Source organism: Macrosteles quadrilineatus, unplaced genomic scaffold (genome assembly GCF_028750875.1).
Source record: "Macrosteles quadrilineatus isolate MER2022 unplaced genomic scaffold, UCM_ALF_1.0 Scaffold_5__1_contigs__length_97177068, whole genome shotgun sequence".
Taxonomy (NCBI): Eukaryota; Metazoa; Arthropoda; class Insecta; order Hemiptera; family Cicadellidae; genus Macrosteles; species Macrosteles quadrilineatus.
Window position 1 is genome coordinate 13,662,892 of NW_026542598.1, and position 13,894 is coordinate 13,676,785.

General features: G+C 34.4%; 1 protein-coding gene across 1 annotated transcript in view; it reads right to left on the minus strand.

The window, feature by feature from the left end:
* Window positions 1–554: 554 nt before the first annotated feature.
* LOC128995436 (protocadherin-like wing polarity protein stan) overlaps window positions 555–13,894 on the minus strand; it is a 74,298-nt gene continuing 60,958 nt past the window's right edge. The window contains exons 48-59 of the mRNA XM_054420454.1: window positions 13,693–13,814; window positions 12,802–12,895; window positions 12,147–12,367; window positions 11,679–11,825; window positions 11,099–11,210; window positions 10,714–10,878; window positions 10,107–10,249; window positions 9,167–9,293; window positions 7,055–7,304; window positions 6,717–6,884; window positions 6,005–6,152; window positions 555–3,093 (exon numbers count right to left, since the gene is read on the minus strand). Coding sequence (XP_054276429.1) covers window positions 3,066–3,093; window positions 6,005–6,152; window positions 6,717–6,884; window positions 7,055–7,304; window positions 9,167–9,293; window positions 10,107–10,249; window positions 10,714–10,878; window positions 11,099–11,210; window positions 11,679–11,825; window positions 12,147–12,367; window positions 12,802–12,895; window positions 13,693–13,814 — 1,725 coding nt within the window. The 3' untranslated portion in view covers window positions 555–3,065. The remainder of the gene's footprint in view (window positions 3,094–6,004; window positions 6,153–6,716; window positions 6,885–7,054; window positions 7,305–9,166; window positions 9,294–10,106; window positions 10,250–10,713; window positions 10,879–11,098; window positions 11,211–11,678; window positions 11,826–12,146; window positions 12,368–12,801; window positions 12,896–13,692; window positions 13,815–13,894) is intronic.

Here is a 13,894-nt window from a genome sequence, read left to right on the forward strand (position 1 = left end):
TATTGCACAAACAAAACAAAAACACAGTGAGTGCACACGAGAGATCATCGTTACAACCTTAATTCACTACAATAATTCTTTGTCATTTAATATTCACACCACAACACGTATAAATCAATTTTCTCACAATCTCTATATAAGAAAACACTTTTTTAATTGACAAAGACTGTACAATGTTTGTAAAATATTGCTTAAGCATTGAGAATGGACAAACTTGACTTGAGTTTTATATAGCTCTATCTGATACAAGTGAAATATAATACAAAGCCTATTTTGTTGCAATATGGTAAAACAAAGATGATTTCTGCTAGAGTGCATGAAATGTAATGTCATAAAATATTATCTGATGATAATTAAATAACCCTGAAACAAATTATGGATTTGAACCGCTTTCCCAAAGCGTTTGTGTACCCCCTAGAAAAATTCCACAGGCGTAGAGAATGAAACAAATTTCTTAAGTATAATTTTTTCTATTACAAAAAAAAAAAACGTGTACATATACCTACTTTTGAAGCATATTACTTTAGTTTGTATGTAATATCTTGATCCTCGAATTCGTTGTAACACCGGTATAGTAATGGGATGGATTAAAAGTTAATTGTACATAGTCATATTTTAGGTAAAATGACACATTTCAAAGGTTTTTTTTTACCATTTACAATGATTACAGTTTTGATTCTTTCACTTTCTATGATGAGTATGGTATTTTAAGAAGAGTAATGAGACAGACTTTAATTAGCTAAAAAAAAATTGTCAATTTTGTCCACTCCTAGCCTAGGTAAGGCCTACTGAACTGAGGCACATTACAGTACTTTGGCAAAATGGAGAAGCTTTAAACTGGGTAGTGTTTTAAAATGTTGATTCAAGTATAAAAATGTTTGTCCCAATAATAAGGTACTGTATAATGCATTGGTCTAAATCAAAATTATTTTCATTTTTGAACTTTGATCTAGCCTCCAGATTACGTTGAATATATGAAATTTGTATAAATACCTGCTTCGTGGTAATCATGATTGTTGCCAGTGTCGCAACTAGTTTCAACTTTCTACTACGTCATTTTCAGGTGTCAAGGATGTCAAAAAAGGTGATCACTTCATAAGAAGGTGTAGATGATGTGTCACAACCGGATGGTGTAGTGTAATGTCTAGACTTTGCATCCATCGGGTCGTGACACATCATTCCCACACTGCAGTTATCGTTTTTGTTGGTTTTAAATGTACCGTTTTTACCATTTCAATGTCCGTGTTCGTGTGTTTATGTACAGTGTGTGTAATGACGACCTTCTTATGACATCCTGTATGTCTGAAGATGACTAAGTAGAAAGTTGAAACTAGTTGCAACACTAGCAACACTCAGGATTGCCACGAAGCAGGTATTTACACAAATTTCCAAATTATTTTATGCTAGTTCAAGTCTTTGTCATTCGTTGTAATAATTACTACTCAATTCGTAGTAGGGAGAGGATTTAATTATGTAATTCGGTTTGATATTCCAATCCTTCTAATTTGTTATCTCCTTCAGTTATCTGTCCTTCCCCCTAAGAAATGAAAAAGTGTAAAAAAATGCAATTGGACCAGATTTTATATCATGTTGAAGTATTTGTTCAACCCAACTAAATTTAAAGCCCCTCCATTACAGAGTCTAGTGATTTAAGAAATAAAGACTAATCTACCATAAAGATTTACACTAATACTGTCTTATACAAATGAATTGTTTTGTGATAAATTTATTATTAGAATATAAAAATCTAAATCACTAATATAAATATCTCAGTATAAATATAACACATTTAGATTATATTAAGTACATTTTCTGGAATGTTTGATTATCATTTTAATACTGACAACTTAGAACAACCATCGATGCTAAATTTTGTGACTAAATGTTTCCAAAAATAGTTTTGGCAGAAATTATAAAAAAACATTGATTGCCTAAACTTTAAAAACTTTATCTTAAACACCGAGTATAAAATTTAGAATCTCTATCACAATTACTTAAAAGACAAATGATATTGTCATTATATTAAATCTTGGTTTCCTACTACCAAAGAGTTCTAATCATTTTGTGCATTCTAATAGGTACTGGCAGATATTACCACTAGATATATTTGTTTTTGTAACAATCCAAACTGCAACCAGTTTTTAAATAAAGTATCTTAAACATTGGTTTATTAAATGAGTGTCTTGTGCAACTATATATCGCACAAAAGTTTATAAAAACAATATGTGTCAGGCCTCAATTCTTTCTAATCCTCATTGAACAAAATTTGTGCCTCTTATTAGTTACTCAAAAGTATTTCGGTACATAGGAAACCTAGACTACACTTCTTAGTTGCATAAACTTACCAATGTGGCCTAAACACTTTTTACCTAAGGCTTGTTAGATTTTCTCTAATAATCTAAATCTTTACTCTTTTCACTAAACAAATACTAAACACAGTTTTAAAGCTAATCACACATTACATTAACAAAATGTAAATAACATAAAAAGTATTTACAAAGTGAGGGTAGTTAAATCAAACTACAAATATTTGTCTTATGTACAAAATAATACAATAATAATAATATATATACTCCGAAACCAGTTCAATTTGGAGTCATGAAGAAAAAAATAAGAGTGTCAACTATTGCGAAATATAGGCTAAACCGTACAATAATATTAATCATAGCATTTACATTTACAAACAACGTTCGTATTACAGTTTTGAAACACTATCAGGATAAATCAATATTTTTAAATAAATTACTGATTAAAAAAATACCAACACTCCTTGATTTTTTATGAATAACACTTTCAATAAATCTAAATATTAAACTATGGCACAAAAGTTTAACTCATACTTTTTGCAACTCTTCTTTAATGCTAAGAGTATAATGATTAATGGCTTATATAAAATACTTTATACTCACAATTCACAATAACCTTAAGACAGTGGTTATGATTGTGCCTCATATTAAATTTTACAACATTGATATACAAGCTAAGTGTGACCGTGGTGAGCTGAAGAGGAAGGAAGAATGGATGCAATGTACAATAGTCTGGTAGAATATTTGTGATGATGGGTGTCAAACTTTTGTTTCACTAGTATCCCTCCTGCAAGCAAGACAAAAATAAAAATGTTATGCAGCTTTGTAAAAAAATACATGTCCAATATGAATGTTGGATTTTAGATAAAAAAAACAATGAAAATGCAATGCTTCCCAGATGGAAGACATCCCATCTATATGGACCAGCTGTCGACCAGTAAAAAAAAAAAAAATAACACAGTTGTGTGAGCCCAGTCACAGTATGCGCTAGTGTCTAAAATTGTATTTTCTACCTTATTTTTTTTTGCTGACCAAGTTAATTGGTCATAACAGTTAACGGTACGGGAATCAACATGATCGGGCAGAAATTAGACACAATAAAACTAGACAAAACTTCCACCTGATCACGTCGTATTCTAGTATTACCCGTGGTTTTTAATCCTTAATGTCCATGTAAATGAGCGTGTTTTGTTTATTTATTATTTATCATCAATCGACGACCTTCGAATGAAGCAAGAAGACATTTTTACTGGCCTGATGATGACTCCTATATGAAATGAAACCGGTTGCTATTTAGCAACACGCTGGATCTCATAGATGCAGGTATTTAAACCAATTATAGTATTAAAAATGCAATCAAGTGGCTGAGATTCAACTGTTTAAAGCCCAATGATCAGGAATATCTGGGCCCAGGTTCGAACCATAAAAAGTTACTGACTTTTCTAAGGATTGATCCGACAAAAGGATTGGCCCATTCCCTAACTTGAGGAAACCTTATAAAATTCAAAAAGCATATACAAACACAAAAAATAGAAAAAAATAGCAATACTCGCAGTTTGCAGTATAAAAAGGTCATACTAAATAAAAACTAACAGTTCTAGTTTGTATGACACTTTCTCATAGATTCTAAAAAAATAACAGAATTGCTTGATAGTCATTGAGTGTGGAAGGGTGTATCACACATGAATTGATCTTATGTAAAATCTATGAACTTTCTTCTTCAATTAAAAATAGAACAATGTGTACGAGAATATCCTCAATAACAATATCACAACTCCAACACTGTCAAATTGCCAATTAGATTATTAAAAAATATAAAACCTACCTCTTCCTCCTCCTCCTCACTGAGTAAGCACAGCATAAAAATATTACTAAGTTAGGTTTCCAACATTTGATGAACGTTTACTTAACAGTTAAAACTAAGTCTTGACACCAGTCCAATTCAAACGCCTAATAAAATTAATAAACTTTCAAGTATCTATTACTGTTCTAGAACACCAATATAGCATAGTTCTATGCATTTTTGTAGAGGGTTAATACTGATATTTTACCGTAGTTAAAACTTTTCAGTTCAGTTGTTCATCCTTTAATTGTAGAGGAGTAAAACTGATTTAACTTTGCAAAATATATTTCACCTTCCCAATAAAAGTTTCACAAGCAACTAAAACTAAAAAAAATTTATAATCTTCTTTCGTAGATTCTAAATTAGTAAATCAGGAATGTCTTTTTAGACAAGATTTTGATTTTGTTCCCGATTTTCAGGACAGGATGGGATTTTTCCCTGTGAAAAAGGGTTTGTTTTAAAAATCTTTATTTATTATTCTTACAAATAGACACAACGACAAACAAAACAAATTTGCACTGTTCTACAATAACAACAATGGATAAAAAAATACAAAAGTAACAATAACTGTTACTTAAAAAATGCATTTTTGTTGCAATTAACTGTGAAACATCAGTAAAACACTGCTAGCTAAGCACAAATAGGTATTTAAAAACCGCCTATAACTACATCGTTAAAAACTGAGTAGTGTTTTAAAGGCCTGATATAGAGAATCCTGTCTCGAGGAAATACTGAATCAAATGTAATCCCATCCCGACGATAGGGAATATATTTTTCCCAAAACATTGGGACCCGTTCATCCCTATTGTAAATAGGAAGAATGGGAATAAAAGTTAAAAATAAGTATTTTAAAATTGATAGTTAGCTTCCCATCCCTTCATAATCTGATCTTGCTGTTGCAGAAACATAGTAATCTGCGACATGGTGATGTCGGAAATCTCCAATGAGCACAGTGACATCATCATTCATTTTTCCCAATAACATTTCATTGAAGAAGGCAGCTGTAAAGGCTTGGTTACACAGGCCGAGGACAAGCAATTGGTCAGCAAGTAAAGGCCTGCCAGTGAGTATGACATAAAACTCCTATTATTGAGAAAATATCTGACATCATAAGGACTAATCCTCTCTATCCCTAGTGAAAACAAAACTATGATTGTCTATAATTAAAACCAGTAAAAAAAGGAAAAAAAAACTACCCAAAATCTTGAATCTGAATCCTTAAACTTGAGTCACAAACTAAAAACACAATTTCAAATCTGATCAAACAATATAGAAATTGTAGCGTTAAAATGGTTTTTATTTTTTTTTTACTTGATTTGTAATCAGTTCTTACAGGTTCTAAACTGTTAACACTAGAATGCCAGCTACATTGTGAGCATCTCACACGAACGCGACAAATTCCATGATTATTTCTCACAACCGTGGCCACATCCGTGATCATATCTTGCGATCGCAGGCAAATTTGTGATTTATCGCGATCCCAGCACCTGTGTTGATTTCAAGGGATTGTAGCAACATCCTTGATAATTTCTTGCAATCAGGGCACCGTCCATGATCATTCCTTACAATCATAGTAACGTCCGTGATAGTTTCTCGTGATTGCGATTTTTGACTGCCCAAAAAGAGATCAAACTGCGATTTTGGGTAGATTTTTGGCATTTATTAAAGAACATTAATTTTCCAGTCCCGTATAAAATTTATGTTCAATTCACAATTTAGCGAGTGCAGCTAATACACTGGGCTAGTTTATGAGAAAAAAAGAGCATGAAAAAAGGTAATTGGTGGCTTGTAAACTTACCCTGTGTAATTGAGAGTAAACAAAGAGTAAACACATGGTAGAGTAAAATTGACTTACTCATTTTCTGAAATGTCAGGACATTGGAAGTCGTGATGCATCATGAGAGGGCTCGGAGACGCAGTAGAAGGCCTGTGGTCAGGTATATAACCTGGGTGTGGCCTCACCATACCTAGACTGGGGTACACCCGCTCATGGTCCTCCTCGGCTGTAACACCAGACAAACTGATCGTATTACTGATCGTTGTAACAAATATTCCTCTAGGGAAAAATGTGTTAAAGAAATGTAAAATATATGCACTTTTCAAGATGATAAGACTTAAGGTTTTCAAGAATAGAAGATAAAGGGACTGTTCCTTAGGAGTGCCACCATTATTTTAATTTTCCCTATGCAAATGAACGTATGTAAATGAGGATAGGCTAGTTTTTGATAGGTTAGCTTTGGTTTGGTATGGTTATGTTGGGAATGGGCAGACTCAAGAGCCATATGTCAACCTTAGCTTATTGTGCATGGTTGATGGAAAAGCTCAGGTTAGGTTAGGTTTCCTTACGAAATTCAAGTTCACTTATTCCTTTTTGTTTATTGTATGCATTGACTAGGTCCTATTTCTCATTTTCACTTACATGTCCTTCATTTGCATAGGGGAAATCGCAATAGTGGCAGCTCTCAAGACAATAACAACAAATGAGATGGAACTGTAAAGATCAAAAGTTATACAAGCAAGAAAATTATAGCAATCAGAAAAATTGTTTCAAAAGAGTGTTTGTTTACCAGTGTAGGGAAAGAGGTACTTGTCAGTAACAGCCTTATCCTCGGTCTCACTGCCAGGCGGAGTGTAGTAGCTGTTGAGCAGCTTGTGTTCCCTCGGACCTTCATTGTCAGAGGCTGACATGTTGGTCCATCTGTGGGGAATGTAACCTTCCTCCACAGCCATATGCTCTGAAATATAACACATAATTAAACTTAACATTCATTGTAATGCAATTGAAAAGTGTTAGGTTAAAATAAATCACTAGTATTAAGAATTTAATCAAAAGTCATTCTCTATACCTTCAACTCAAACAGAACCTGACAATTTTAGAGGAAAATCCACCGAAAGGGACACTAACCTGCAACTAAAGGCTGCGGGGCCCATCGAGGAGCATAGATGGGCTGGAAAAGTTCAGAGTTGGCGATGACATTGAGATGAGGTGGAGGCTGTACCTGTAGAGAGGGACTCAGAGGAATGTTGGTAGGAGGGAATGGTGGAGAGGGGGAGGGGGGAGACCTAGCAGTCCTCTTGCGCTGGTGTTGTCCGGACTCATCCTCGTCAGAACTGTGACTAGACGCCAGCTCCAGACTGCGGCCATCCAGAGAGGCCTGTTGAAATGGATTAAAAATGTTACACTCATTCCAAACTAGGCTTTAAAAGGCTTGACCTTTTACAATAAAGAGGTTATAACTGGTCCAATAAAAATATGTCACAATATAACTAGTAAAGCTTTTGAACACTAAATAATAAAATTTTAATATTATACCAAACTCAAAGACTTGATATATGATAATTTGGAATTTTTGTGTCTGGATGGGTGGTTTAAACTACATACAGAATGAGAATAATAATAATAATAAAATAATGCAACAAGAACCATGAACAAATGAATGCAGTAAAACTGGTGTTTAAGTTATTATCTCAATATTACTTCTATTTTCCAGAGAATGTAGAACAAGTCTCCCCTGATAATCAGAAGATTGATGGTAAGATTCTTAGGAAAGTCAGAAGCTTTTTGATGGCTGGAAAAAAGACTAAGACCTTATACAGGGTGATTTGTACTCAGTGTGACAAAAATTTTTTGGTGTAAGTACAAAGTAAATGGAGTGTGATGATGCATATCAAATGTTCCAAGTCTCAAAATTAGCTTCAAAAAAAATTATTTTATGTTTTTAAAAAATAACCATGTTTTTAAACTTAACACAGCGATTTCTCAATTACCTGTATATGGATTTGAGTAGATAATGTAATTTTCGTGTTCTACATTAAATTTTGAACAAGAATAATATAAAATGACGGAGGATCAGTTGTAAACACTCCATAGTAAATAGATTCAAAGATAAAAATTAAGATGTTTGATAAAAATTAAAAAAACAATGGTCTAATGCATTTTTCACACCCTGTATACAAGAAAGTGTCGGACTATGTTAAAAACTGCGCCATTTTATAAGCTTTTCAACCATATGCTACACTATTGAGTTTTATGTCTGCTAATGTACGCTTTAATGGTTTGAAGATTGCAAAGCATGGTGTCTTTAACATGTAAAACATAGAAAGTCGGCATGTATTAAGCAAATGTTGTATTTTTGTTTCAGCTTGAACAGTAAAACAGTAAACAATTTCCCTGTTTTCTGGTATTCAAACCACTAAAACAAACAAAAACATATCTAAACCTCAATAGTGTAGCATATGGTTGGAAAGCTTATTAAATAGCGCAGTTTTAAACATAGTCCGACACTTTCTTGTATACAGGGTGTGAAAAATGCAATAGACCATTGTTTTTTAAATTTTTATCAAACATCTTAATTTTTATCTTTGAATCTATTTACTATGGAGTTTTTACAACTGATCCTCCGTCATTTTATATTATTCTTGTTCAAAATTTAATGTAGAACACGAAAATTACATTATCTACTCAAATCCATATACAGGTATTTGAGAAATCGCTGTATTAAGTATAAAAACATGGTTATTTTTGAAAAACATAAAATAATTTTTTTGGAAGCTAATTTTGAGACTTGGAACATTTGATATGCATCATCACACTTCATTTACTTTGTACTTACACCAAAAAATTTTTGTCACACTGAGTACAAATCACCCTGTATACATGAAAATGGGCTTTTATTATATATTATATATTATATTACAATATGAGTAGTCCTAAATAAACAAACAGCTGATCTTACACATAAAAAGCTGTCATCTCATTAATGCAACATTCATCCTACACTTGTCTTTCCCTTAAAACTTGCACACTGTTATGTCAGCACTGTATAAAATCTAATCTAACAAGGCACTGGTGACTCATAACAGCGCATTCACATGTCTCTAAAGCAGTTCTTGTCAAGTTTGTTGTTTACTTGACACTGTTATAGTGTCAAGTAAACACTATAACAGGTACAGTCAAGCAGTACTTATTCAATATGTTTTGACTAAAACAAAATGAAAGTTTAGTTGGCTAACATACCTCAGATTCAGAGTCAGAAGTGTGCTGAGTGACCGTGGCGCGTCGTGTGAAGGGTGGCCCTACGTCAGATGCTGACTGGTCGTAGTTGCTGGTGCTGGTAGACGTGTGTCTAAGCTGTGTGTCACTTCTGCCAACACAACAACAGTTAAATTCTAAATTACTGATTACAATTTACAATGGTTTGAGAAGAGAAGATTTCATGACATTTTAACGTTTAAGTATTTCCCCCCCTCAATATGTAATAGTTAGTTATCGAGACTCAAGCCTTTAGCAATAACGGATATGCTTGTCTTTGGTTATTATTTTATGACACCTATTGCCGTTATTTCTCTGCCCAGAAGTCAAGTTCAAAAATTGTTTGTGAATATACAAAGTGTAGTAAAAGTAATGTTTCCACACAGCCTGCAGGAACTATTATTGTCTACAGATTTTTTTATAACCTATTTTCACTAAATTTAGAAAGGAATGGGAACAAAAATAATTCAACTGAATTAATCCTCCCCTATGAAAATTCCACTGAATTAAAAGCCCTATGGGGAAAAGGAAGCGGCGGAACGGTCTAAGCAGTCACTTGAGTTTTTATGATACAAACGCACAGCACAATCTCAATGTTGTCTGTTCCGAAACATGTTAGCCAATGAAACGGTAAGAGTAGCTAATTTGAACAAGACCAACAGTGTTTATCTACCTGTTTACACCCAGAGTACTATGTAAGTGAAAACTCCTTAATCCGTTCTGCCGCACTCTTTATGAATAAACTAAATCTTTCTTCTTTGATGAGGCTTTTTCAGATGTGGAAAGAAGAATTATTGTATGTGCAGGAAGCCACAAAAATGGCAAAATCAACAATATAATGAAATTATTTAGATTGATTACTCTCTATTACAGTTAGTTTGTCAGTCCCCTCCCTTCCAGCAGGTTCAACTAGTGCCCAATATACCTGTAAGGGCTGCTACCAGTCTTGGTAGTAGAGCGGGATGTTGTACTAGAAGTAGAGATCCCAAGGTGACGCCTCGCAGCCTCAAACCCAGGGATGCCCGGTGTAGCACTCACTCCTGTGTTGCGATAAGCCAAGGCCGACCTCTGTGAAAACAACCACATTTAGAAAAAAAACCTTATAAATCTTTGAGATCAGTAGAATCTATAGCACCATCGCAAGACAATCTACTACAAATGAGCAGTTATTATGAGTAAAAAGTGATAATGGATTAAATATTTGTAAGAATGATTAAATGATACTTATCCAAAAAGTCCATAACCTAAAACTACGAGTTATTGTTATAATTTTTTTATATTCCTAGAGAGCACTAAGCAAAAGTCCATCCCTTGCTGAGGTAGTGATATAATTCCATTCTTATATGTAAAGTTGATGGATAATTGATTGCATAAGACAAAAAATGTACTTCAAATTGCTCAGTCCTGTATGGAGCATGACATTTTATCTTTTGGCTATTTTCAATGTGTATCTTTGTTCATTAAGTCAACAGATATTTGATCAAATCATAAAAGTTAATACCACTTATTTAATACAAGGCCATTGACATTACCGGATGAGAAGTTTGGCTTGAGCTGGGTCGTGGAGGGTCATCATCAGGCAGAGGAGGCACTTTGCGTCCCAACATCTGCAGGAAGGCACGACGCAGCCCAGCTCGCACCCTGGCATTGCCAAGGCAGTATCCACCCAGCAAGAACCAGGCTTGAACAGGCAACACCTGTAAACAGCAAGGTGAAGTTAAAACAAAAAAAAAACTGAAAAGTAGAGTTTGTAGTAAAACCAAAAAAAGAAGCATTCTACACCAAAGAAATGCACAGTTTTACTACTAGCTTTATTTCTTCATGTTCCCTAAAGAACGGGAAAGTAACTGTACCTTTCATGGTAAAAGATAGGTATAAGGCTGCTATAATTGAAGGTACTACTGTTACTGTACTTACCACTGCCATGGCGTAGGTGAGTAGAGGATGATGTTCACTTGCTGAGACTAGACACAACAACCAGACAGCAGCTACCAGCGGCAGTGACACTACACTCAGCCACAGCAACGTCCTACGCAGCATATACAAAGTGCTTACATAACTTATTAATCTTTACAGAAAAATAGTGGCCATTTGGCTTGGAAACAAAGCTGTTGCAATCCTGTTATATGGAAACAAAGCTGTCGTGTAATGATTAAATATCAACAATGCAGACTCTCTTGAGCATTGCATTAAGTTTGAGATTACAGATAATTCATTAACCAAATAAAAAAATACAAAAAAAATTATTGAATTGACAAAAGAACAGAAGGCATGATTAAACATTTAATTGATTTTTAGGTTAAGGGATGGTTGCAACAAAAAGAAAGGCAAGCAGTATGAACTAGCAGTATGAATTGTACATCTAAAGGTATTGAGTTTGGGATTAAAAATGACTTAAAGTGTAATAAACAACAAAGGATCATTAGAAATTTTCCCCAATTCTGTTATGAAACAAAGGATCTAATCTAAACTGCACTGACACAAATAAATAAATTACCTGAGGTTCCCGTATCCAGCGACGTGATCTTTGAGCGTAAAGGCAGCTCTAAGCGACAATATGAGGACAGCCAGGTTGACAAACACTACTACTGTGCCTGGTCCCAGCAGGCTCCAGATCACTGACTCATACAGGGACAACCAGCAGCTGAGGAAACATGGGTGATGACTAGTGATGGCTAATATACCTTGGAGACTTTATACAACAACTGTGTTTTAATGGATTTAGCACTGCTGAGTAGTCACTATGACAATTTCCCAGCAGCGCTTTGGCAAACGTTAATAGCACTAATGACATAGTTTAGTTATTGATCAGAAATTAATCAACTTCATCTTACCCAAGAATTATAAAGCTGTACAATGAAGTCCTATAAAACATAATTTTACTCAGTTTCAATTTGGTATAAGAGTTTTAAAATTTTGCAAACTCCTGCGAATAAAGTAAATTTAGTACATATTTGAAACTTACAAGGCAATGTTACCGTACTGGTCGGCCCTCACTCCGACAGCCAGGCCGACCACTACTGCAGGCAGAGAGTAACCAATGCAGTAGTACACTCTCATGGGACCATGGTTGACATCTCTTATCTCAGTCAACATGCGATACAGATGTATTGAGCCAACCAGCCACCAGCACAGCGCAGCTAGCCATACATAGTGCAGCCCCATGGCTATGAGCTTGCAGCTCACCTGTCAAACACAACATTGTAAAACTGAGATGAACAGAGTTAACTTTAAAAACAATATTGCTTGTCCTCTATTGTAACCAAAGGATAAAATACCACACTGTGAAAAATTACCCTGAAATGAGAAAAAAGCATGGTGTCCACACTAGTGCACCCTAATGTACATGAAAAACACATAAAAAATTCTTGTAAGAATTTTTTTATTTAAAAATCCTTTGCGGCAATGCGTTTCTTACTTGAGGCTACAAAGTTGCTTTCAAAACAGGATAAAGAAATGTTCTAACTTAAAAACAAATCTATTCTCAATCCAATACTAGAGCTGCTGTCTCAGTCTTTATTTACTTCAAATAGACTTTAAGTTTAAATTGTTATTTCTATAAAATTATAATGAACATGAGGCACAGTTCTCAGGTAAATAAAGAAATAACTTGTACAAACCTCATGAGTGACAAGTGAAGCTCGAGCCTTGAGTGCAACAAGATACAACGCCTCTGCGACAAGTAGACAAAAGGCTTGGTTGGTGTAGATGGCACTGAAATTGAAAAAAAAAAACTGTCAGTTTGAAAAAAAAACCAAAGATATCTGAGTCCATCATCTCACAAATATAGTACAGTTACAGTTATCCTAGCCCCAACTAACCTAGTTTCTGTTTAACAGAGTTACTGTATCACAAGAAAAGATCAAACTGTGACTTTTGAAACAAAAGTCGACAAAAACATTATTCTATAACCATCAATGTTTAAAACGTATTTCAGATGGTTTTCAAACACATCCTAGAAATACAAAATGTGCACCGCATAACTGAAACTGAAAAATTAAAACAAGGTAGTGCTTGTACAATGTGTACAGTAGGTTCAGCGTGAAAATCATCTACATATGGACAAAACAAGGTTTGGTGGTAGAGAGCGGGTAGGGAGGCTACTGGCCAATGGCAAAACAGGGTCGCCAATGTTAAGGATGGTGAGGGAGTACGGTTGGAGAAGAGGAGAATGACCTTGACTGGGTTATCTAGTACTATCTAGTATTGATTTTGTTGGCCAAGATACAAAATAACTATTTTTTATTGTATAATCACTTAAGTTTAAATTATTGCAACACTAATGACTAGACTATTTCACACTACTCGTTATTATTTTATTCGCTCATTTTAACACAGTAATGTGTTACCATATTTTTTGTAACATCTAAGGTACACTTAATCTACATAATCTCGGATAACTGGGACAACTGAGGCTCTAATGTATGTTTTATTACCAAATAAAGGTGATACATGATATAATTGCATCATATATCAAACAGTAATACAGCCTCCCTTAGGTAAAGTGTTACCTGGAGTTTGTCTTTGCTCGTAGCAGTCCCAGAATCAAGGTGGCCATGGTGAGAGCCCACAGAGATAGACAGAATCCAACCCAGGTAGCAAGACTCTCAGTGGCAGACACTTCTCCCACATACTGCACAACACAAAATGCATACTACATTTTAAGAGAAATCCATGTATTGTAAATTAGGTAGTAATTTCTCACCATTCTAG